The sequence below is a fragment of the Petromyzon marinus genome, chromosome 5 (genome assembly GCF_048934315.1).
Source record: "Petromyzon marinus isolate PM22_M1 ecotype Great Lakes invasive population chromosome 5, UKy_Petmar_22M1.pri1.0, whole genome shotgun sequence".
Lineage (NCBI taxonomy): Eukaryota > Metazoa > Chordata > Hyperoartia > Petromyzontiformes > Petromyzontidae > Petromyzon > Petromyzon marinus.
This window is the reverse complement of record NC_133671.1, coordinates 20,783,272-20,805,978: the sequence shown is the minus strand read 5'-3', so window position 1 is coordinate 20,805,978 and position 22,707 is coordinate 20,783,272. Positions and strand designations below refer to the sequence as shown.

Below are 22,707 nucleotides of genomic sequence, written 5' to 3'. Positions count from 1 at the left end.
ATGAGTGGGGACGTCGGAACGAATGGCGACACTCGCTAACCCCTCCCCCCATTGTTTTCAATCGAACACGTGACTCTCTGGGTCGCGGTGTCCGGCGCGCTGACCGCGATTATCCCGAAGGGGCAGCTCCGCTACCCGTCTCGTACAAAACGATCGGCTCGGTACAATTCGATGCACAGTATGCGGCGAACCGGTAACCGTTTTTTCAAACAAGCACAAATATTTTTTTTATTTTACCAGGCAAGGCCCACTACGCGCTATAGCTTTTTTTCAGAAGCGACCTGGCTAGCACTAATGATAGCCCAATGAAAGTGGCGTATCACGTGCCAATTTATAGCAAACATATACTCGAAGTGCGTGTTGTTGATTCTAAAGGACCCGGAGAAAAATCCACGCGACCGCAGGGAGAGAGAGAGAGAGAAACGTAAACTCCAAATATACAGGCAGAGTTTTCCATACCTGGGCAGTGTTCTCATGATCGGCTCCGGTTTAACAGCAGAGGTCTCACTCGGAATCAGTCGAGCGGCATTATCTTTTCATCGGCTGCATAGAGGGGGCTTAACGGGCACGGCACGGGCTCGAGAAGAGATAGAGTGATGTGGAGCTGAGTGGACTTGCCGATGACTGGTACCAGCGGTGTCAAGATCGGCCTCTGTGGAGGAGGCTCGTGAAGGACGCTGCTGGGCAGTTGGAGGCAGTCGCCCTCCAGCAACAACGGAGGGCGGAGGAGCGACGCTCACAACAACGAGCGGAGCGCCGGGTGGCTAAAACACAGCAAGTTTGCACAGTAGGGGGTACAGGTTGTGCATCAGCCACTCATCTCAGTCAGTCGACCCATGGCACCTGAGTCTGACCCGTGACCTCCTGCCAGCGGGCGTTCGACACTTCATGTTGCCTTAACGTGCACATAGCTTGGCACAAGCACCGTGGTGACGTCACCGCCACTTAGTGGCGAATGGCGGTTCTTGCTGTCTGTGTGCTTGTGTGTGTCTCTGTGTGTATCTTTATTTGTCTGTGTCTGTGTGTGTCATGTCAGTGTGTGTGTGTGTTTATTTGTCTGTATGTGTGTGTGTGTCTCTCTCTCTCCTCTCGGCAGGGGAGTCAGTGAAATAAAATTTAGATTCGTGGCTTTATCCTTCAATCAAATCCCCGATTCAATCTCGAGATTATTAAATTGTGACCTCCAAATGTTCTCCTGCACGATGCTGAATGATTTTGCTGATGCTGAGGATAGTTTGGGCGCAACGGTGGCTAGGAGATGTTAACTACCTCGCCTGGTATACAGGAGGCCGTGGGTTCGATCCCGACCTTGACGAATGCTGTATATTTGGAATTTGCGTGTCTCTCTCCGTGATCGCGTGGATTTTTATCCGAGTCCTCCGGGTTTCCCCCTGCACATTTAGAATCAACATCACGCGTTTAGAGTATTTGGCTGCTATGAATTTCCACACGATATTACACCTTCGTCGAGATTTCATTTGTGGGCAGGTCGCTTCTGGAAACAAACTGCATAGCTCAGTGGGCCTTACCTGGTTAAAATATAAAATATATATTCTTGGTTCTTTCGGTAAAGTCACGTAGAAGGGAAACAATGAAATAATAAAAATATAAAAAAATGAAATTCTCACGACGTTCAACTGCAACACAAGCAATCATCATCAGGTGTGAAAAAACCACAGCAAAAAAAATTGAAAAAAGTGGCGGTTTAAAAAAAAACGCCACGTTAAAAAAACGTTTAAAAAACGCCACTTTTTTCAAATCTTCTTGTGGTTTTCACACCTGATGATGATTGCTTGTGTTGCAGTCGAAACGTCGTGAGAATTTTATTTTTTATATTTTATTATTGCACTATTTCCCTTCTACGTGACATTACCGAAAGAACCAAGAATATGAATCCCTGCAGTCACGAAAGCTTTAAACCAAAATAAAATATATAGTTTAGTCGAAAAATATGTTTTTGTTTAAATATCTGTGGTTAGGCAATAATGACGAATAGCGTGTAAGAAGATAGTGGTGACGATGATGATGCTGACGATGATGATGTTGATGAACATGATGATGATGATGATGGCGATGGTCGTGATGGTTTCGCTGATCTTCGTGATCTAGAAGAGCTCTGGCGAACACGGTGAGGAAAAAAAAACGGACGTCCAGAATAATTCGTAATGTACCCCGTCATTCGAAACCCAAACATTATCCCCACATTCCTCCTCCTCCTAGTCAAATACACTGGCGATGAAACATGAGAACATCAACAAAAAGCCGATGCGCGCATCTTCTTTATGAATGTAAAATTTCAAGACACAGGCCCACAGTCGTGGTGCGATGTGTAGGTATGTAACTCAACCTGTGGATGAAGGGTGAAACCCACAGAGACACATAGACACCCATAGAGGTGCGTTAAAGTCACAGCCACAGTCGTGCAATAGTGGCCATGCAACACAAACTATAGACCACACGGTAAACCCATAGAGACACACAGAGACACATAGACACCCATAGACAAGCCACAATAGTTATAGACCACAGGATAAACCCACTGTGTTCTGCGCTCTTTCAACAGAGGAGGAGGAAGAGCGAAACGACAGGAACTCTCTTTCTGTGTGTGTGTTGGCCAGCAGCAAACGTGGACATTAGCATTTAGCTCCTGAACGGTGTTGCTGCGATACGCAAGAATAGAATAGTGGTGGTCGTGACGATGATGATGATGGTGGTGACGACGATGGTGGCGATGATAACGAGGGTGGTGATTGATGGTTGCGGTAATTAGATGACGATTACAACGTCCACACTCGTACGCAGGTTCACGAGAATTTCCTTGAATGCGAGCGCACGCGCAATGTATCAACACCTCGCTCACGTGGCACGCAATTAACGAATTAAGAAAGCCACGTGACTCGTGAAAACGGCCGGGGCTCGATGTGGGGGGGGGGGGGGATGGGATTAGAGGGAGGAAGGGGAGGGGGAAGCACATTCTGCCTTCAGAGAGAGTGTCTCTGTGTGTGTGTAATCCGTGGCTTATTTTTATTTCCATGTCCGTGCCAATTGTCTCGCGTAATGCGATGGACGGTGTTGTTGGCTGCGCGGCTGTAATTATCAGGTTTGAACAGGGCGCTGCTCACACACACACACAAAAGACAAAGGTCGCCCGTATAGCCTCGACAAGAACCGTTTGGGGCAAGTGTTGTTCGTGAGCAATACCTCATGAAGGCCGGCACGGCACGCGACGGGGTGGGTGGGTGAGCAGCACCACGCACGCTCGGCCGCATTTGTCTCTCCAGTGCTGTTGTTTTACACACCGCACAAGGTGCGTACTCATTTGAGGCTGAGTCGACTTAGACGGGTTCAGATATTTGTCACTGGTGTCGGTGGCCGTGAGCGGGAATTGAACTCGGGTTGCCGTGTTCGCAGCGCAGCGCTAACCAGTGCACCGCCCACCAAAAGACACTCACACACACACGGATACATCCACCTAACCACACCTACACCCTCCATACGTACTGGCACACACCCCCACACACACACACACCCCCACACACACACACACCCACACACACACACACCCACACACCTCCATGCAGCGTGTATCCTCATCATCACCACGACCACCACTATCACCATCAGCGGCATCACCACCACCATCATCATCGTGGATAGGCCAGTAATGGTCCTGTAATCACCACTACCACCATCAGCGGCATCATCATCATCACCACCATCATCGTCGTCGTTAGGCGGGTAATGGTCATGGAATATCCCTCCGTTACACGACAGCAGTAGGAGCAGCTGCTGCCTGCGTTAGTGGCGTCAGCGCAGCGCGCTGCGTTATTGACGCCTTGGCCACGAATACCGCGCGCCGCGGGGAAGCGCGGAGCCGCCAGCTCCAAGCGACGTCCATTAGACACGGGGTGTACAGGGGGGGGAGGTTGCAGGGGCGGGGCTGGGGAGGTGAAGGGGTCAGGGGGGGGGTAGGAGATCGATCAAGCTCCCACAACCCGGGGCAAGCTGAGGAAGGAGAGGGGGAGTGGAAGAGTCAGAGACACCCCCCCCCTCGCCCACCCGCGAAAAATGAAAACCCAGATAGTGTCCACAATCTCCATGCACTACCCCTAACCCCAACCGACTATGCCCTCCCCCCCCCCATCAGGATAAAATAATAATGTTTTACAGTAATTATACCAATGTACTCATTTGTCAAGGAGTCCAATGATTATTTTTGTCCGGAGGGTCCTACTCCTAAATTGCGATATTATTTTGAAATGCCTTCAGCCAATTTGTGACACAACAACAACCACCATTCGCCACTAAGTAGCGGTGATGTCACCACGACGCTTGTGCCAGGCTATGTGGACCTTGAGGCCACGTGAAGTGTCGAACGCCCGCTGGCAGGAGGTCACGGGGCAGACCCAAGTGCCACGGGTCGACTGACTAAGATGACTGACACACACACATTCCCCTACAAAGACAAAGATGCCCCGCATATCCTTAACAGGCTGTTAGGGCAAGTGCTGTTAGCGAGCACCTACTAAGGCCAGGGCGGCACATGAGGGGGTGGTGTGGCCAGGACCATGCCGGACCGCCTTGGTCTCACCAGCTACTCATTTGAGGCTGAGTCGACCTAGGGGAGGCTTAAGACCGGTTCAGATGATCGTCACCGGTGTTGGCCGTCAGCGGGAATCGAACTCGGGTGGCCGGATTCGTAGCGCAGCGCGCTAACCGCTACCCCACCGCTCCCCACACGCGCACAAGCACACTCATATTCACACACGCGCGCGCAACACACTCACTCACTCAATCAGCACATCACTCGTTCAGCCTCCCGCTCGCACGCCGAGCAATGACAAACGCACCGCACTAACTCTGTCCCGACTTCTTGGAAGAAAATAAAAAAGTACCACGCTTTGGATCAAGAGGTCGCTGGCAATGAACTCTCCCATCACTCACTCTTCACCGGACGCACACACACAGACAAAGGTCTCCCGTATAGCCTTGACAGACTGTGGGCGACAAGTGTTCTTCGGGAATAGCACCCGTGGCTCGCCAGGAAGGCGGTACAGCGAACTGCGGACAAGTCTCCATCTGTTCCTTCTGTATGGGGATAGAGCGTTGCTCCCTTCCACGCACACGTGACCTTTCTCCGTGTGCGCCAGTTTGCTCCCACGTGTATATAACAAGCCACTCGTTCGCTAAAAAATATATTGATATAGAGGATCACAGAGCTTGGACAATTGACGACTTGATAGTATATATTTCTTAATATTATTCTAAGTTGGAACACACACTCCCATCAAATAAATACTAAATTACGCACCCAAATACAACGATGCCCCGTATAGCATGAAGCAATTGTTGAGGCAAGTGCTGTAAGCGAGCACCTATGAAGGCCGGAACGACGCACGAGGTGGGTGGTTGGCCAACACCACGCCCGGCCGCCTTTGTCTCACGAGTAAGGATGTATACACATCGCACCAGCTCCACATGAGTCGACCTAGGGGAGGCCCAGTGCCGGTTCCGATAATCGTCACCAGTCTTGGCCGTGCGCGGGAATCGAACTCGGGTGGTCGGGTTCGTAAGCGCCACGCGCTAGCCGTTCCACTACCACTCTCCATACACATGTACACGCGCACACGCACTCTCTCTTCACACAAACACACGCACAAATGCACGCACATACCCACGCACGTGCACACGCATGAACACATACACACACGTACACACGCACGTACACGCACACGCGCACACACAACAACAACAACCGCCATTCGCCACTAAGTGGCGGTGACGTCACCACGACGCTTGTGCCAGGCCATGTGCACCTTGAGGCCACGTGTGCGTGTGCACACACACGCGCACACACACGCACGCATGATCACACTCGCACGCGTGATCACACGCGCACGTACACACACACACACGCACACGTGACCACACACACGCACACGTGACCACACACACGCACGCGTGACCACACACACGCGCACGTACACACACACACATGTACACACACACACACACACGCACGTGTGATTATTCGCACGCGCACGGCGGTCGTTGCACCAAACGCGTCCCACTCCGGGTCCCCCCTCGCCACCCTCATCCCTCCCCGGGCTCCTGGCGCTGTCCACTTCAGCACCACGATCGGCATCAAAGCGGCCGTAACCGCGACTTCACGGGGTGAGGTGGGGGGGGGTTAGGGACCATGGCTCCCCAGCCTCCTCCTCCTCACCAATCCCCCCCCCCACTCCTCCCCCCAAAACTCACCACCCCCCTCTACCCCGGAAACATCCCACAACTCTTCACTTCACAACTGCTCGCTACAAGTCCATACTCTTTGGTTCTATTCGGTAAAGTCACGTAGGTAAAAAATAGAATAGAACCAAAGAGTATGGATCCTTGCAGTCACGCCAGTGTGTTGAGTGGAGTGTTTGTCAGGCGAGTGTGTTGAGTGGAGTGTTTGTCAGGCGAGTGTGTTGAGTGGAGTGTGTGTCAGGCGAATGTGTTGAGTGGAGTGTGTGTCGGGCGAGTATGTTGAGTGAAGTGTGTGTTGGGCGAGTGTGTTGAGTGGAGTGTGTGTTGGGCGAGTGTGTTGAGTGAAGCGTGCAAAACTGAGTGAGTGAGTAAAAGAGATCCGCTATGACGGTCAAGAGGTGTGGGACACGCAACGAACATCGGCGGAGACGCAGAGAGCCGGAAGGCATAGCGTGTGAATCACTAGAAACCCAGCGACAGACATATATATTTTATATATATACTGGACATTTTATAAATATATATACACACACAAGTTGTGTTAAACAGAGGCAGCGAGCAAGTGTGAGGCACATCACAATGGCTGTGAGCGAATGCGTGAGAAAACAGACCTCGACAGGCGAGAGAGAGAGAGAGAAAATGTGAGATACGTACACAGAGAGACATTAAGACACAATGAGGCATATGCACCACGTGAGCAACTGTGACACAGACACAGAATGAGACAGTGTGAGACACATGCACCCGGTGACACACAAAGACAAAGACAAAAAATCCTCCATACAGCCTAATAAGACTGTTGGAGCAAGTGCTGTTAGCTAGCACGGCACACGAAAGGGTGGGTGGCCAACACCACGTCCGGACGCCTTTGTCTCCCCAGTGGTGATGTTTACACACCACACTAGGTACTCATTTGAGGCTGAGTCGACCTAGGGGAGGCCTAGGCCCGTCCCAGGTAATCGTTACTGGGTGTTAGCCGTGAGCGGTCATCGAACTCGGTACGCCGGGATCGTAGCGCAGCGTAGCGCGCTAACCGCTACACCACCGCTCCCCCCATGCCCCTGGGTGACACAGAGACGCAGCGAGACAGCGGAGACACGCCGGCAGCGTGAGACAACGCACGCGCACAGGCACGCGCACACAGTGCCGGGCTGCACGAGCGCAAATGTTTGCGCGCGCCACAATCAACGAGAGGCCGATAAGGGAGAACCGGCGTCTGCCCCCCGACATCATCACGCTCGTCGTCGTCAACAATCGCGTGCCCTCGCCAACGTTGCAATTGCGCGGCTGCTCTTTCACCTCGATTGTCGCTCATGTCGTTCGCCTCTTCGGTGACACCAGCGCCTCGTTTTTGGTCGCGAGTCGTTGGAGGGGGTGGAGGGGGGGGGGTCTCCGGACGTTCACGGATTTCCTCCTCCCACGCGATCCGGGGTTGTGGAGCGGAGTGGGGGGGGGCGGAGAGAGGAGATGAGGGAATGGATGCACGGGGAGGGAGGCGCGGGAAGACGATACAGGGAGATGCAGATGTGCAGGGGAAATTAAAAATAAAAATGTGAGAGAGGCGCAGGGAGACGCAGCAGGGAGACGCGGTGAAGACGGCAGGGGAGCGGTGGCGACGCGCGTTCGCCGTGTGAGTCGCGGTCGGGGAGTGCCCGCCACCAGTCGGTACACCGCGAGGTTCGGCGGGGCGAGAGCGCCGATATTTATACGCGCGCGTGTGCGCACGCACGCACCGACGGACTCGCAATAAAACACACGCGCGCGCGCGCACAGACACGCACGCACACGCGGGCACAGACACGCACGCGCAAAGGCGCGCGCGCGCACACTGTGTGCGATGCGCGCACTTGGCTGAGCAGTGAGGCTCGGGAGCGTAAATTGTGCCAAATGCGCTCCGTGTGGCCCTCTCCCTACCCCCCCCCCCCACCACTACCCCCCACCAATATCTCGCTCTCTCACGCCCGCCTTCCCCCCACCAACCCCTACCCCACACCAACCTCATTCCATCTCCCCCCCCTTCCCATCCCTGCTGCCCACACCCCTCAGCCACCCCTCCCCCCCTCACCCCGGAAAATCCGCAACCCCCGGAAACTGCCCCGTGCCCATTCACCCGCCCCCACCCCCACCCCAGCATCCACGCCCCCCCTCCATACCCCCCTCCACCCCCTCTCCACCCCCCCTCCACCCCCCCTCCACCCCCCCTCCACCGACCCCATCCGCCCATCCACGATTCCACAGCAAAGGATGCGCACGGGGGGAGTCCCGCGAGAGGGTGGGGCGAGGGAGAGTCCGGAGTGTGTGTGTGTGGTGTGTGTGGTGTGTGTGTGGTATGTATGTGGTGTGTGTGGTGTGTGTGTGTGTGGTGTGTGTGTGTATGTGGTGTGTGTGTGGTGTGTGTATGTGGTGTGTGTATGTGGTGTGTGTGGTGTGTGTGTGGTGTGTGTATGTGGTGTGTGTGGTGTGTGTGTGTGGTGTGTGTGGTGTGTGTATGTGGTGTGTGTATGTGGTGTGTGTGGTGTGTATGTGGTGTGTGTATGTGGTGTGTGTGGTGTGTGTGTGGTGTGTGTATGTGGTGTGTGTGGTGTGTGTGTGTGGTGTGTGTATGTGGTGTGTGTGTGGTGTGTGTATGTGGTGTGTGTGTGGTGTGTGTATGTGGTGTGTGTGGTGTGTGTGTGGTGTGTGTGGTGTGTGTGTGGTGTGTGTGTGTGTGGTGTGTGTATGTGGTGTGTGTATGTGGTGTGTGTGGTGTGTGTATGTGGTGTGTGTGGTGTGTGTGGTATGTGTGTGTGGTGTGTGTGGTGTGTGTGTATGTGGTGTGTGTGTGGTGTGTGTATGTGGTGTGTGTGGTGTGTGTGTGGTGTGTGTATGTGGTGTGTGTGGTGTGTGTGTGTGGTGTGTGTGTGTATGTGGTGTGTGTGTGGTGTGTGTATGTGGTGTGTGTATGTGGTGTGTGTATGTGGTGTGTGTGGTGTGTGTGTGTGGTGTGTGTATGTGGTGTGTGTGGTGTGTGTGTGTGGTGTGTGTATGTGGTGTGTGTGTGTGTGGTGTGTGTGGTGTGTGTGGTGTGTGTGTGTGGTGTGTGTGTGGTGTGTGTGGTGTGTGTATGTGGTGTGTGTATGTGGTGTGTGTGGTGTGTGTGTGGTGTGTGTTTGGTGTGTGTGTGTGTGGTGTGTGTGTGGTGTGTGTGTGTGGTGTGTGTGGTGTGTGTGTGTGGTGTGTGTGTGTGGTGTGTGTGGTGTGTGTGTGGTGTGTGTATGTGTGGTGTGTGTGGTGTGTGTGTGGTGTGTGTGTGGTGTGTGTATGTGTGGTGTGTGTGTGTGGTGTGTGTGGTGTGTGTGTGTGGTGTGTGTGTGGTGTGTGTGGTGTGTGTGTGTGTGGTGTGTGTATGTGGTGTGCGTGGTGTGTGTATGTGGTGTGTGTGGTGTGTGTGTGTGGTGTGTTTGTGGTGTGTGGTGTGTGTGTGGTGTGTGTGTGGTGTGTGTGGTGTGTGTGGTGTGTGTGTGTGGTGTGTATGTGTGGTGTGTGTGTGGTGTGTGTGGTGTGTGTGTGTGGTGTGTGTGTGGTGTGTGTGGGGTGTGTGTGTGTGGTGTGTGTATGTGGTGTGTGTGTGTGTGTGTGGTGTGTGTGTGGTGTGTGTGGTGTGTGTATGTGGTGTGTGTGGTGTGTGTGTGTGGTGTGTGTGGTGTGTGGTGTGTGTGTGTGGTGTGTGTGTGTGGTGTGTGTGTGGTGTGTGTGTGGTGTGTGTGTGGTGTGTGTGTGTGGTGTGTGTGGTGTGTGTGTGTGGTGTGTGTATGTGTGGTTGTGTGTGGTGTGTGTGTGGTGTGTGTGGTGTGTGTGGTGTGTGTGTGTGGTGTGTGTGTGGTGTGTGTGTGGTGTGTGTATGTGTGGTGTGTGTGTGGTGTGTGTGGTGTGTGTGGTGTGTGTGTGGTGTGTGTGGTGTGTGTGTGGTGTGTGTATGTGGTGTGTATGTGTGTGGTGTGTGTGTGGTGTGTGTGTGTGTGTGTGTGGTGTGTGTGTGTGGTGTGTGTGTGGTGTGTGTATGTGGTGTGTGTGTGGTGTGTGTGTGGTGTGTGTGGTGTGTGTATATGGTGTGTGTGTGTGGTGTGTGTGTGGTGTGTGTGTGCTGTATGTGTGTGTGGTGTGTGCATGTGGTGTGTGTGTGTGGTGTGTGTGGTGTGTGTGTGTGGTGTGTGTGGTGTGTGGTGTGTGTGTGGTGTTTGTGGTGTGTGTGTGGTGTGTGTGTGTGGTGTGTGTGTGTGTGGTGTGTGTGTGGTGTGTGTATGTGTGGTGTGTGTGTGTGTGTGGTGTGTGTGGTGTGTGTGTGTGGTGTGTGTATGTGTGGTTGTGTGTGGTGTGTGGTGTGTGTGGGGTGTGTGTGTGTGGTGTGTGTATGTGGTGTGTGTGGTGTGTGTGTGTGGTGTGTGTGTGGTGTGTGTGGTGTGTGTATGTGGTGTGTGTGGTGTGTGTGGTGTGTGTGTGGTGTGTGTGTGGTGTGTGTGGTGTGTGTGTGGTGTGTGTGGTGTGTGTGGTGTGTGTGTGGTGTGTGTATGTGGTGTGTATGTGTGTGGTGTGTGTGTGGTGTGTGTGGTGTGTGTGTGGTGTGTGTATGTGGTGTGTGTGGTGTGTGTGGTGTGTGTGTGTGTGTGGTGTGTGTGTGTGGTGTGTGTGTGGTGTGTGTATATGGTGTGTGTGTGTGGTGTGTGTGTGGTGTGTGTGTGGTGTGTGTGTGTGGTGTGTGCATGTGGTGTGTGTGTGGTGTGTGTGGTGTGTGTGGTGTGTGTGTGTGGTGTGTGTGTGGTGTGTGTATGTGTGGTGTGTGTGGTGTGTGTGTGGTGTGTGTGTCGTGTGTGTGGTGTGTGTGTGTGTGGTGTGTGTGGTGTGTGTATGTGGTGTGTGTGTGTGGTGTGTGTGTGTGTGGAGTGTGTATGTGGTGTGTGTGTGGTGTGTATGTGGTGTGTGTGTGTGTGGTGTGTGTGGTGTGTGTGTGGTGTGTGTATGTGGTGTGTGTGTGGTGTGTATGTGTGGTGTGTGTGTGTGGTGTGTGTGTGTGTGGTGTGTGTGTGTGGTGTGTGTGGTGTGTGTGTGTGGGGTGTGTGTGGTGTGTGTGTGTGGTGTGTGTGTGTGGTGTGTGTGTGTGGTGTGTGTGTGGTGTGTGTGTGAGGTGTGTGTGGTGTGTGTGAGGTGTGTGTGTGGTGTGTGTGAGGTGTGTGTATATGGTGTGTGTGTGTGGTGTGTGTGTGGTGTGTGTGTGGTGTGTGTGTGTGTGGTGTGTGCATGTGGTGTGTGTGTGTGGTGTGTGTGGTGTGTGTGTGTGGTGTGTGTGGTGTGTGGTGTGTGTGTGGTGTTTGTGGTGTGTGTGTGGTGTGTGTGTGTGGTGTGTGTGGTGTGTGTGTGTGTGGTGTGTGTGTGGTGTGTGTATGTGTGGTGTGTGTGTGTGGTGTGTGTGGTGTGTGTGTGGTGTGTGTGTGGTGTGTGTGGGGTGTGTGTGTGTGGTGTGTGTATGTGGTGTGTGTGGTGTGTGTGTGTGGTGTGTGTGTGGTGTGTGTGGTGTGTGTATGTGGTGTGTGTGGTGTGTGTGTGGTGTGTGGTGTGTGTGTGGTGTGTGGTGTGTGTGTGGTGTGTGTGGTGTGTATGTGTTGTGTGTGGTGTGTGTGTGTGGTGTGTTTGTGGTGTGTGTGTGTGTGGTGTGTGTGTGGTGTGTGTGTGTGTGTGGTGTGTGTGGTGTGTGTGTGTGGTGTGTGTATGTGTGGTTGTGTGTGGTTTGTGTGTGGTGTGTGTGGTGTGTGTGGTGTGTGTGTGTGTGGTGTGTGTGTGGTGTGTGTGTGGTGTGTGTATGTGTGGTGTGTGTGTGGTGTGTGTGGTGTGTGTGTGGTGTGTGTGTGGTGTGTGTGGTGTGTGTGTGGTGTGTGTGGTGTGTGTGGTGTGTGTGTGGTGTGTGTATGTGGTGTGTATGTGTGTGGTGTGTGTGTGGTGTGTGTGGTGTGTGTGTGGTGTGTGTATGTGGTGTGTGTGGTGTGTGTGGTGTGTGTGTGTGTGTGGTGTGTATGTGTGGTGTGTGTGTGGTGTGTGTATATGGTGTGTGTGTGTGGTGTGTGTGTGGTGTGTGTGTGGTGTGTGTGTGTGGTGTGTGCATGTGGTGTGTGTGTGGTGTGTGTGGTGTGTGTGGTGTGTGTGTGTGGTGTGTGTGTGGTGTGTGTATGTGTGGTGTGTGTGGTGTGTGTGTGGTGTGTGTGTCGTGTGTGTGGTGTGTGTGTGTGTGGTGTGTGTGGTGTGTGTATGTGGTGTGTGTGTGTGGTGTGTGTGTGTGTGGAGTGTGTATGTGGTGTGTGTGTGGTGTGTATGTGGTGTGTGTGTGTGGTGTGTGTGGTGTGTGTGTGGTGTGTGTATGTGGTGTGTGTGGTGTGTATGTGTGGTGTGTGTGTGTGGTGTGTGTGTGTGTGGTGTGTGTGTGTGGTGTGTGTGGTGTGTGTGTGTGGGGTGTGTGTGGTGTGTGTGTGTGGTGTGTGTGTGTGGTGTGTGTGTGTGGTGTGTGTGTGGTGTGTGTGTGAGGTGTGTGTGGTGTGTGTGAGGTGTGTGTGTGGTGTGTGTGAGGTGTGTGTGTGGTGTGCGTGTGGTGTGTGTGTGGTGTGTGTGAGGTGTGTGTGGTGTATGTGAGGTGTATGTGGTGTGTGTGGTGTGTGTGGGGTGTGTGTGTGGTGTGTGTGGTGTGTGTGTAGTGTGTGTGAAGTGTGTGTTTTGTGTGTGTGTGAGGTGTGTGTGGGGTGTGTGTGTGTGGTGTGTGGTGTGTGTGGTGTGTGTGAGGTGTGTGTGGTGTGTGTGTGAGGTGTGTGTGGTTTGTGTGTGTGAGGTGTGTGGTGTTTGAGTTGTGTGGTGTCTGTAAGGTGTGTGTGGTGGGTGTGTGTGTGAGGTGTGTGTGTGTGTGTGAGGTGTGTGGTGTATGAGTTGTGTGGTGTGTGTGAGGTGTGTGGTGGGTGTGTGTGTGAGGTGTGTGTGTGAGGTCTGTGGTGTGTGTGAGGCGTGAGGTGTGTGGTGTGTGTGTGTGTGTGTGAGGTGTGTGTGGTGTCTGTGTGTGTGTGGTGTGTGTGTGAGGTGTGTGTGGTGTGTGTGTGTGAGGTGTGTGTGGTGTGTGTGTTTGGTGTGTGTGGCGTGTGTGAGGTGTGTGTGGTGTGTGTGGCGTGTGTGAGGCGTTTGTGGTGTGTGAGGTGTGTGTGGTGTGTGTGGTGTGTGGGGGTGTATGTGTTAGGGTTGTGTGTGAGTGGGGTGTGTATGCGTGTGAGCGGTGAGCGGTCGTGCAGCGGTTAGCGCTCCGCTGCGCTACGGACCCAGCGAATGGTGTTCGATTCCCGCTCACGGCCACCACCGCCGGTGACGAGGAAACGAGTCAGGTCCTGGGCCTCCGCGATGTTGGCGGAGCCTCAAATGAGCACCTGGTGCAGTGTGTAAACATCGCTACGAGGGAGACAAAGGCGGCCGGGCGTGGTGTTGGCCACCTACCCCCTCGTGTGCCGTACCGCCTTTCGTCGGTGCTCGCTAACAGCACTTGCCCCTACAGTCTGTTGTCGTCTATGCGGGAGATCTTCGTCTTTGGTGTGTGTGTGAGGAGCGAAGGACGCTACTGGGCAATTGCAGGCAGTCGCCCTTTAACACCAGCGAAGGGCGAAGGAGCGAAGCTCACAACAACGAGCGGCGCACCGGGTCTGATAAACTTCAGCGAGATGGCACAGTGGGGAACACAGGTGGTGCAATCTGCCATTCATCTCAGTCAACCCATAGCACCTGGGTCTGTTCCGTGACCTTGCCCTCCCAGCAGGGAGGCTTCAACGCTTCGCGTGATCGCCTCAAAGTGCACCTAACCTGGCACAAGCGCTGTGGTGACGTTGCCGCCACGTAGTGGCGAATTGCGGTTGTTGTTGCTGTTGTTGTTGCTGTTGTTGCTGTAGGCCTTTTATTGCCGTGCACTCCAGCCCCATAAATCAACAGCGTCAAGAGGACATCTCTTGATCTGAAGCAGTACCTCTACTGCAGCCTTGCACCGCTTTGGTTCACAATCGTTACAACATCATAACGTTAATAAATACACGGGCTTTGATGAACCAAAGTAATTGTACTTACGTGCCCGTGCTTAATGTGTTTTTTTTTTAATCAATTATTTAATTTACCTTCTGAAACAAATCTGGCCACGTGTCGCACCCCCAGGAGGCTGCGTTGCACCCCGCGTTAAGAAGCTTTAAAGCCTCCCGCGAACCACGTGACTTCTGTGTGGCCAACCCCACTCTGAATTCCTCCCCTCTCCGCCCCCTGTGGAATCAGACTCCGCCGCTCCTTCTCCGTGCAGCTCACCGCTGCCCGCTCCTTCCGTCTCTCTCCTCCGTCCCTTCGCTCCCCTCTCAGCATCCCCTTCAACATATTGGCTCGCTCGATCCTGCTCCCCTCCTAAACTATTAAAGTATAAACTTGATCTGAAGCTTTCGTGACTGCAGGAATCCATGCTCTTTGGTTCTTTCGGTAAAGTCGCGTAGGTAGAAATAAAACAAAATAAGTCACGACGTTTCGAACGCAACACACGCGCACGTCTTCAGGTGATATTCGCGATAGCCGCGATGTCTACTGCGAACAGCACGACGTCTACCTACGTGACTTTACCGAAAGAACCAAAGAGTATTGTATAAACGATTTTTTTTATTTGCCACGTAACGCCCACTGAGTTATAAATCTCATTTTCTCAGACGCGACCTGTCCACAAATGATTGCTCAACGAAGTGGTTTATCACGTGGACATTTATAGCAGCAAAAAATACTCTGACGCGTGTTTATAAATGTAGAGGTAAAAACCGGAGGACTCGGAGAAAAATCCACGCGACCACGGGGAAAGAGAGAGAACACGCAAACTCCAAATATACAGCAGCAGGCGTCAGGGTCGGGGTCGAACCCACAACCTCCTGTCTAGCAGGCGAGGTAGTTAACATCTCATAGCCACCGTGATGATGATGACAGAGACAAGCAAACTCCAAATATACAGCAGCAGGCGTCAAGGTCGCGGTCGAACCCACGACCTCCTGTCTAGCAGGCGAGGTAGTTAACATCTCATAGCCACCGTGATGATGACAGAGACACGCACACTCCAAATATACAGCAGCAGGCGTCAGGGTCGGGGTCGAACCGACGACCTCCTGTCTAGCAGGCGAGGTAGTTAACATCTCATAGCCACCGTGATGATGACGACAGAGACACGCAAACTCCAAATATACAGCAGCAGGCGTCAAGGTCGCGGTCGAACCCACGACCTCCTGTCTAGCAGGCGAGGTAGTTTACATCTCATAGCCACCGTGGTGACCTCCTGCCCTTCCTACACCGCTCCTCCTCCTCTCTGCTCGCTGCTGCTCCTCATCCAGAGCCGAGCCCTCCTCTTTGTCCGTCTCGGGGACTTCCGTCCGGGCCATCCATTCCCTCTCCCGCTCCTTTCTCTCCCCCCACCCCCCACGCATCACATCCTTGACTCTACTCCGTGGTCTGACCTCGCGGCGTAGAAAATTGTATCTGAAATCTATTCTTGGTCGTATCAGCCGGGGGGTGGGGTGGGGGGTTAAACATCAGCACTGGGGAGACAAAGGCGGCCGGGATGTGCCTTGTCCTGGCCACGCCGCCGTGTCGGTACTTCATCCCAGCCTGCCTGTTGCCTCTCTGTGTGTGAGTCGTCGAGAGGAGCTTCTGTTTGAGGAATATCGCGCTGGCTGATTGACCCGGCGCAGTCTCGAGGACGATGACGAGGGCGAGCTCAGAAGGCGTCGCGCGGCGCGGCAGCAGGGAGACGAACACCGCCACCGGGTACGGAGGGCCACGCGCGGCAGCAGGGAGACGAACACCGCCACCGGGCACGGAGGGCCACGCGCGGTGCTCGGTGGCCCTGAGCGGGACTCGAACTCGGGTCTAAACGTTGCGCCACCCACCGACAGACACACACACACAGATACATCCACCTAACCACACCCCCCCCCCCACCCCCCCATACGTGCTGACATACAAAGACAAAGATCCCCCGTATAGCCGTAATAGACTGGTTGGGGCAAGTGCTGTTGGCGAGCATCAATGAAAGCCGGCACGGCACACGAAGGGGTGGGTGGTCAGCACCACGCCCGACCGCCTTTGTCTCCCCAGTGGCGACGTTTACACACCGCGCCAGGTGCTCATTTGAGGCTGAGTCGACCTAGGGGAGACCCAGGACCGGTTCAGATAATCGTCACCGGTGTTGACCGTGAGCGGCAATCGAACTCGTGTCGCCGGGTTCGTAGCACAGCGCAGCGCTCACCGCTACACTACAGACAGACAGGCTAAGGAGAGAGAGGGGAGGAGGGTTGAGACACAAGGAAGAGACGCAGAGGCACAGAGAGTGAGAGACACGGGGGTGGGGGGGGGGGAGAGGAACAGACAGACAGAGATAGACGCACAGAGTCACCATCGCGTGACACAACGACACAATGAATTAATTGCCACTTATTTGTCCAGGAGAGCCACATCGAGTCGCACGGCTTTTGCTCGAGCGGGTCCTGCTGTTGCCGCATTGGAGTTTGTATTTTAAGACGTTTTTCACCCCCCCCACCACCACCACCCCAATTAGCGATGAGTAGCGATGTTAGTATATCCGTCTCATCAAGGCTGCGTCCTCCTCCCCGCTCGTCTGTGGTTTCCCTCCCTCTCCTCCCTCTCCTCTCTCTCCTCTCCTCTCCCTCTCCTCCCTCTCCTCTCTCTCCTCTCCTCTCCCTCTCCTCCCTCTCCTCTCCCTCTCCTCTCCCTCTCCTCTCTCTCCTCTCCCTCTCCTCTCCCTCTCCTCTCTCTCCTCTCCTCTCTCTCTCCTCTCTCTCCTCTCCCTCTCCTCTCTCTCCTCTCCTCTCCCTCTCCTCTCCCTCTCCTCTCTCTCCTCTCCTCTCCCTCTCCTCTCCCTCTCCTCTCCCTCTCCTCTCTCCTCTCCCTCTCCTCCCTCTCCTCTCTCTCCTCTCCTCTCTCTCCTCTCCTCTCCCTCTCCTCTCCCTCTCCTCTCCCTCTCCTCTCCTCTCTCTCCTCTCTCTCCTCTCCTCTCCCTCTCCCCTCTCTCTCTCCATGAGAGCGAGCGACCACTGTGCGGTGGCAGCGCGTGACAAGAAGTTGACGTTTCTTGTATTGTTATCATTTTAATTGAGGTTCTGCGTTGGCGAGGAAGGCAGGAGAGGGAGGAGGGGGGGGAGGAGGGAGGATCGTTTGTAGGGGCCAGGAGCCGCGGTCCGAGTTCACGTGGGAGGTTGTGAGCCCAACAGCCCAACGTCGGCCCAACGTTGGCCCCGACGTTCACATTGTTCACCCGAGGCTTGCCAGGGCTTTGCATTGAGCGTCAGCAGCCTCCGGTGAGGTTCACGTCCATCGGTGGAGCAGAGGTGCAGGGATCTCTCGGTGTTGGTGAGGTTGAGGCTGCTGCTGGTGGTGGTGGAGGGGGCAGTAGGGGGGGGAATCCTCGCTGCCTCTGTCGCCATGGGAACTGTGCGAACGCCGGTGGGGGGGGGGGGTCATTTAAACAACAAATTTAAAAAAGGGAGCCACACAACATCGCGTCACGTGACGACGCCGCGGGGCAATTACCCCGGAGAGGGCCGCAGAGATCAACACCGAGATTCGGATGATTACTCCGCGACCCCAGCCCCTCCCCTCCTGACCCCCTCATCCCCCTGTCCCCCCCCCGCCCCCCGAAGCCCTCTTACCCCCCATCTCACCCACCAAAGACAAAGCCCCCCCCTCCCCCCCGTGTAGCCTTAACAAACGGTTGAGGGCAAGTGCTGCTAGCGAGTAGCGCCTACGAAGGCCGGCAACGGCCACACGATGGGGGTGAGGGTGGCCAGCACCACGCCCGGCCGCCTTTGTGTCCCGAGTGGCGATGTTGTCTACACCCCGACGCAGCGAATACTCATTTGAGGCTGAGACGACCTAGGGGAGGCCCGGGACCGGTTCAGATAATCGCCACCGGTGCTGACCGTTGAGCGGGAATCGAACCCCGGCTCGCCGGGTTCACAGCGCGGCGCGCTAACCGCTGCACCACCGCTCCACCCCCCCCCCCCTACACCTCACCCACCGCCCACTCCTTCACCTTTATGCCCCCACCACCTCCTCCCTAACGCCTCCCCCATAACCAGGGGCGGAGCCAGGGGGGATGACAGTCTGCGTGTAAGTGTACGACACTCGGTCTGGCGGACTCCGTGCAACTGCATCGTCAGAGTGTGTCGCCAACCGATGGCGTCTACTAGTTCAACAGCCGGACTCTCTAAATCATTCTTGATATTAACATTTGTTGAATGTCACCCGGCCTGAAATCCCCCTCCTATAGCAGCCCAGAGTCACCTCGACGCGGCCCCCCCCCCCCCCGCCGCCTCTGCTCCTCGAGTGGCCTCACGTGGTGCGAGTTGACAGAACCCCAAGGGGCGGGGGCGGGGGGGGAAGGGCGGAGGGGGCGGGGGGGGCATAATAGTGGGGGCTGGGACATGAGAGGAGTAAAGGGAGGGGAGGGGGTCGTGATGTCACCGTGGGGGTGGGAGGAGGAGAAGGGGGTGGGGGCTATGTAAGAGTTGACCCGCGCCCATCCTGGCCACCTGTCAAAAGGAGCTTCATAGCTCATCGGATTCCTCCTCCAGTGTAAATTAAAATGTTGATTCTGATCAAATGTCCACGTTGGTGGCTTTTGATTTCATTCGATTTGTTTTGTCAAAGCGTCTGCGAGACAGGTCAGTCCATAGGGGGCGCGGGGGGGGTTCCTGCCCGGGGCAACCCACCGTGCCCCCCCCCCACCCCCCCCGACACCTTCACACCGTGATGTCGAAGCGTACCCCCCCTCCCCCCGCCAAAAGCACGGGGCCCGGGTCGGTCACCCCGATTCGTGACTTCCTTTTCGAAATCCGCGCTTAGCCATGGGTCGGAAAACCAAAACAGCAACAAGAAGAGCATTTTTGTTTTATGTAAAAGTAATACTCAGTACGATATATCAAGAGCCCGCAATGCACTGCTGTGGATACGAGACGATGGTCCTTGATCAGTAACATCACGAGGCAGTTCATTGAAGAGCCGGTGATGGAATAAACTGCGTACACTGCGCTTATTCCATCCCCTGCGCTTGGGCGATGAATTCTGGGGGTTGATTCGCGGATGGTCCCTCGGGTTTGTCCGGTGTTAACGGGAGCTTTCGCGTACTCTACAGCTCCCCCGCGAATAAATAGGAGTCGGCGGGCAGGTGAAGGGGCGATGGGTATGGGCAGTTACCCGCGGCACGGTGTTCGTTATCTCATTACGGTCAAGTGGTGACATCCATTCCACCGCTTGCGCGTCTCTGGGGATGAGAATCCGCTGATGGGGATCGATCGATCGGGTCAATGGGTTGGTTCGTCTCCGTCCTCCCGCGTGAATTCGACCGTGGACGGTTGAACGACTTTTTGGAGAGGGGTTTGGGTTTTTTTGTTGTTGTTCATTGGCTACTCGCCCTCTTGCGTGCCAACGTCGGAGGGCAAAGTCTGCACCTTGGGGCCCACCTGGCTGGGGATGGCCTCCCGAGGTTGATGTTCGTGTTGCGACCAATATTATCCATAATACAGATTTATTTTCTTCGGGTTAGCTCGTGTAAATATATAAATGTGTCGTTAAATCCACTACCACCCGACACAGCCAATTAGTAAGGGGTTGTCACGTAAACAGAACATGCCAATTCGTTACTAGCACAGCACATCGGTGTGTTGGAGAGAAAATATACAACATTTACAATCTGAGTAATCTGATTTGCAATCTGGGTACTCAGATTACCCCCGCCGCCCCCTCCTGTATTGTTAAAGAATAACTAAGGTGGGGAACTAAAGAGAAGCAGTTTATTCCATCACCTATTTAGTTTATTCCAGTCATAATGTGCTTTCCATCTGCTGCTGCTGCTGGATGTTGTGCACAGAGGTAGCTCTGCAACGACGTGTGGTGCCGTTCTCCAACTATTCTGGTCAAAGACAAAAACTACAAAAAATATATATTCTTCTTCTTTGAAAGGTTCGCCGACCCCTGTCATAGGCTGGCCGGAATTTCTGCACCATAGTTGGTCTGTCCGTGTGTCTGTCTGTGTGTCTGTCCGTGTGTCTGTCTGTGTGTAGTCAGTTGGGACCACTGGTTGTGCATCTGCCAGGCATCCCAGTTAGTCTGTTGTCTGTGTGTCTGTGTGTAGTCAGTTGGGACCACTGGTTGTGCATCTGCCAGTCATCTCAGTTAGTCTGTTGTCTGTGTGTCTGTCTGTGTGTGGTCAGTTGTGAACACTGGTGGTGCATCTGCCAGTCATCTCAGTTAGTCTGTTGTCTGTGTGTCTGTCTGTGTGTGGTCAGTTGTGAACACTGGTGGTGCATCTGCCAGTAATCTCAGTTAGTCTGTTGTCTGTGTGTCTGTCTGTGTGTGGTCAGTTGTGAACACTGGTGGTGCATCTGCCAGTCATCCCAGTTAGTCTGTTGTCTGTGTGTCTGTCTGTGTGTGGTCAGTTGTGAACACTGGTGGTGCATCTGCCAGTCATCTCAGTTAGTCTGTTGTCTGTGTGTCTGTGCGTAGTCAGTTGTGAACACTGGTGGTGCATCTGCCAGTCATCTCAGTTAGTCTGTTGTCTGTGTGTGGTCAGTTGTGAACACTGGTGGTGCATCTGCCAGTCATCTCAGTTAGTCTGTTGTCTGTGTGTCTGTCTGTGTGTGGTCAGTTGTGAACACTGGTGGTGCATCTGCCAGTCATCTCAGTCTGTTGTCTGTGTGTCTGTGCGTAGTCAGTTGGGACCACTGGTGGTGCATCTGCCAGTCATCCCAGGCAGCCAATCCACGGCACCACCTGGGTCTATTCCCTGACCTCCTGCCAACGGGACTTGTGTCAGTGTGTATCAGTGGGTCTGTCTATGTAGCCGGTCTGTAGATATGTGTGTGTACATCTATCTGTGTGTCAGTCGGTCTGTGTATCAGTTAGGTTGTGTGTGTGTCAATCTGTATGTGTGTTAGTCGGTCTGTCTGTGTCAATCATCATGATTTATAGGCTTCCTGTATTTTGCAAGATAGTCACAATTTTTGGGGGAGCAAATTACTTCCCCACCCCCCACCCTTCGCCCCCCCCCTCCCGGCCCATCTCCCCCCTCCCTCCCCCCTCGTGCCCCCTCCCCCCGCCCCCTCCCTCCCCCCTCGTGCCCCCTCCCACCGCCCCCTCCCTTCCTCTCCCATCCACGCGTCCTCTCAGTTATTTCGGGACTAAAAACGGGCTCTGCGATGGTTTCCATGGAGACCAAAATTTGTCTCTCGCTCGCTTCTCCCGCTGGGGTTGGGGGGGGGGGCAGACAGAGGTGAGGGTGGCGAGTGAGGGGAGGGAGGGAGGGAGGGCGAAGCGTGGTGGGTATGGTGAGTCGCGCGAGTTAGGCTGAGCGGAGTTAGGCAATGAGAGCAGTGAGTGAGGTGAGCGTAGCGAGTGTGGTGGGTGAGCGGCGGCTGATGTTGATGCAGAGCAACGGCTACAATGTCACACTCACGTGGTCAAGCCCAGGTAACCGCGTCAGGTGTAGCGGAGTGCTAGTGGTGCATCGTCATCATCGCTGTGATGTCTCCTTCGTATTTGAACCCTCATGGCGGGACCCCGGGGTCCCCGAATAAACGAAAGTCAGAATCGCAATTCATTCATTTATTTGTGGCGACTCCGTCGCACCGCGCACCGGAGCGCCGCGCGACCCACCAGAGATCAAGCCTCTCGTTCCTCACCACGCGCCCGTCGTTGCCAAAATTGCCGTAGTCATGAACAAAACTTTGAAACGTTGATGAGAGCATCGCGTACAGCGCGTCGAGAGGAGCAAATCGCCGCGTCGTTCGCCCTCAACAGACAAACAATGACGTCGCAACGAAAGTTTACGCGAGAGCCGGCGGATTCAGGGAGCACGGGGTCCCGCGCACGAGGTTCAGTTGTGGATCGGGGCGTTGCGTCGTTCCACGTTGTTCTGCCATCTGTTCTGGACGACCACAGTCGCACACCACTGTTTCATAGTTCATAGTTTTCATTTATTTTGGTGTAGCCCTGTGAGCCATTCGGCTCTTGAATCGGGTGCAACCGCAACAAACAAACAAAAACAAAAACATGAACAAAAAAAAACATCTTAAATGGCTTTGTGTGACTGTGTAAACAGAAAATCCAAGAGAAAAAAAAACATCAAAATATTCCTTAAATAGCACCGTACACCAACGCTGTGTGCAAAAATCCCAGTGGGATGCAAGTCAAACAACCACCACAAGAAAACTTAGATAAAGGCCATCAGTCTAACTCCGTACTACAATAAACAAAAACATGGCCAAACCAAAAAACTTTTAGAAATCACCAAAATAAAGCCATAAATGCAATGTGACAGCGATCACAGGAACTGTGACCGAGCTTGTGTTGAAGTCTCCACGTGTTGCGTCGTCAGGTATCCGC

The 22,707-nt window shown here is 54.2% G+C and overlaps 1 protein-coding gene across 1 annotated transcript in view; it reads right to left on the bottom strand.

The window, feature by feature from the left end:
• Positions 1-8,107, bottom strand: part of LOC116939217 (rabphilin-3A-like) — a 116,082-nt gene extending 107,975 nt beyond the window's left edge. The window contains exon 1 of the mRNA XM_032947359.2: positions 7,549-8,107. Within this exon, the coding sequence (XP_032803250.2) occupies positions 7,549-7,564 (16 nt within the window). The 5' untranslated portion in view covers positions 7,565-8,107. The remainder of the gene's footprint in view (positions 1-7,548) is intronic.
• Positions 8,108-22,707: the final 14,600 nt, after the last annotated feature.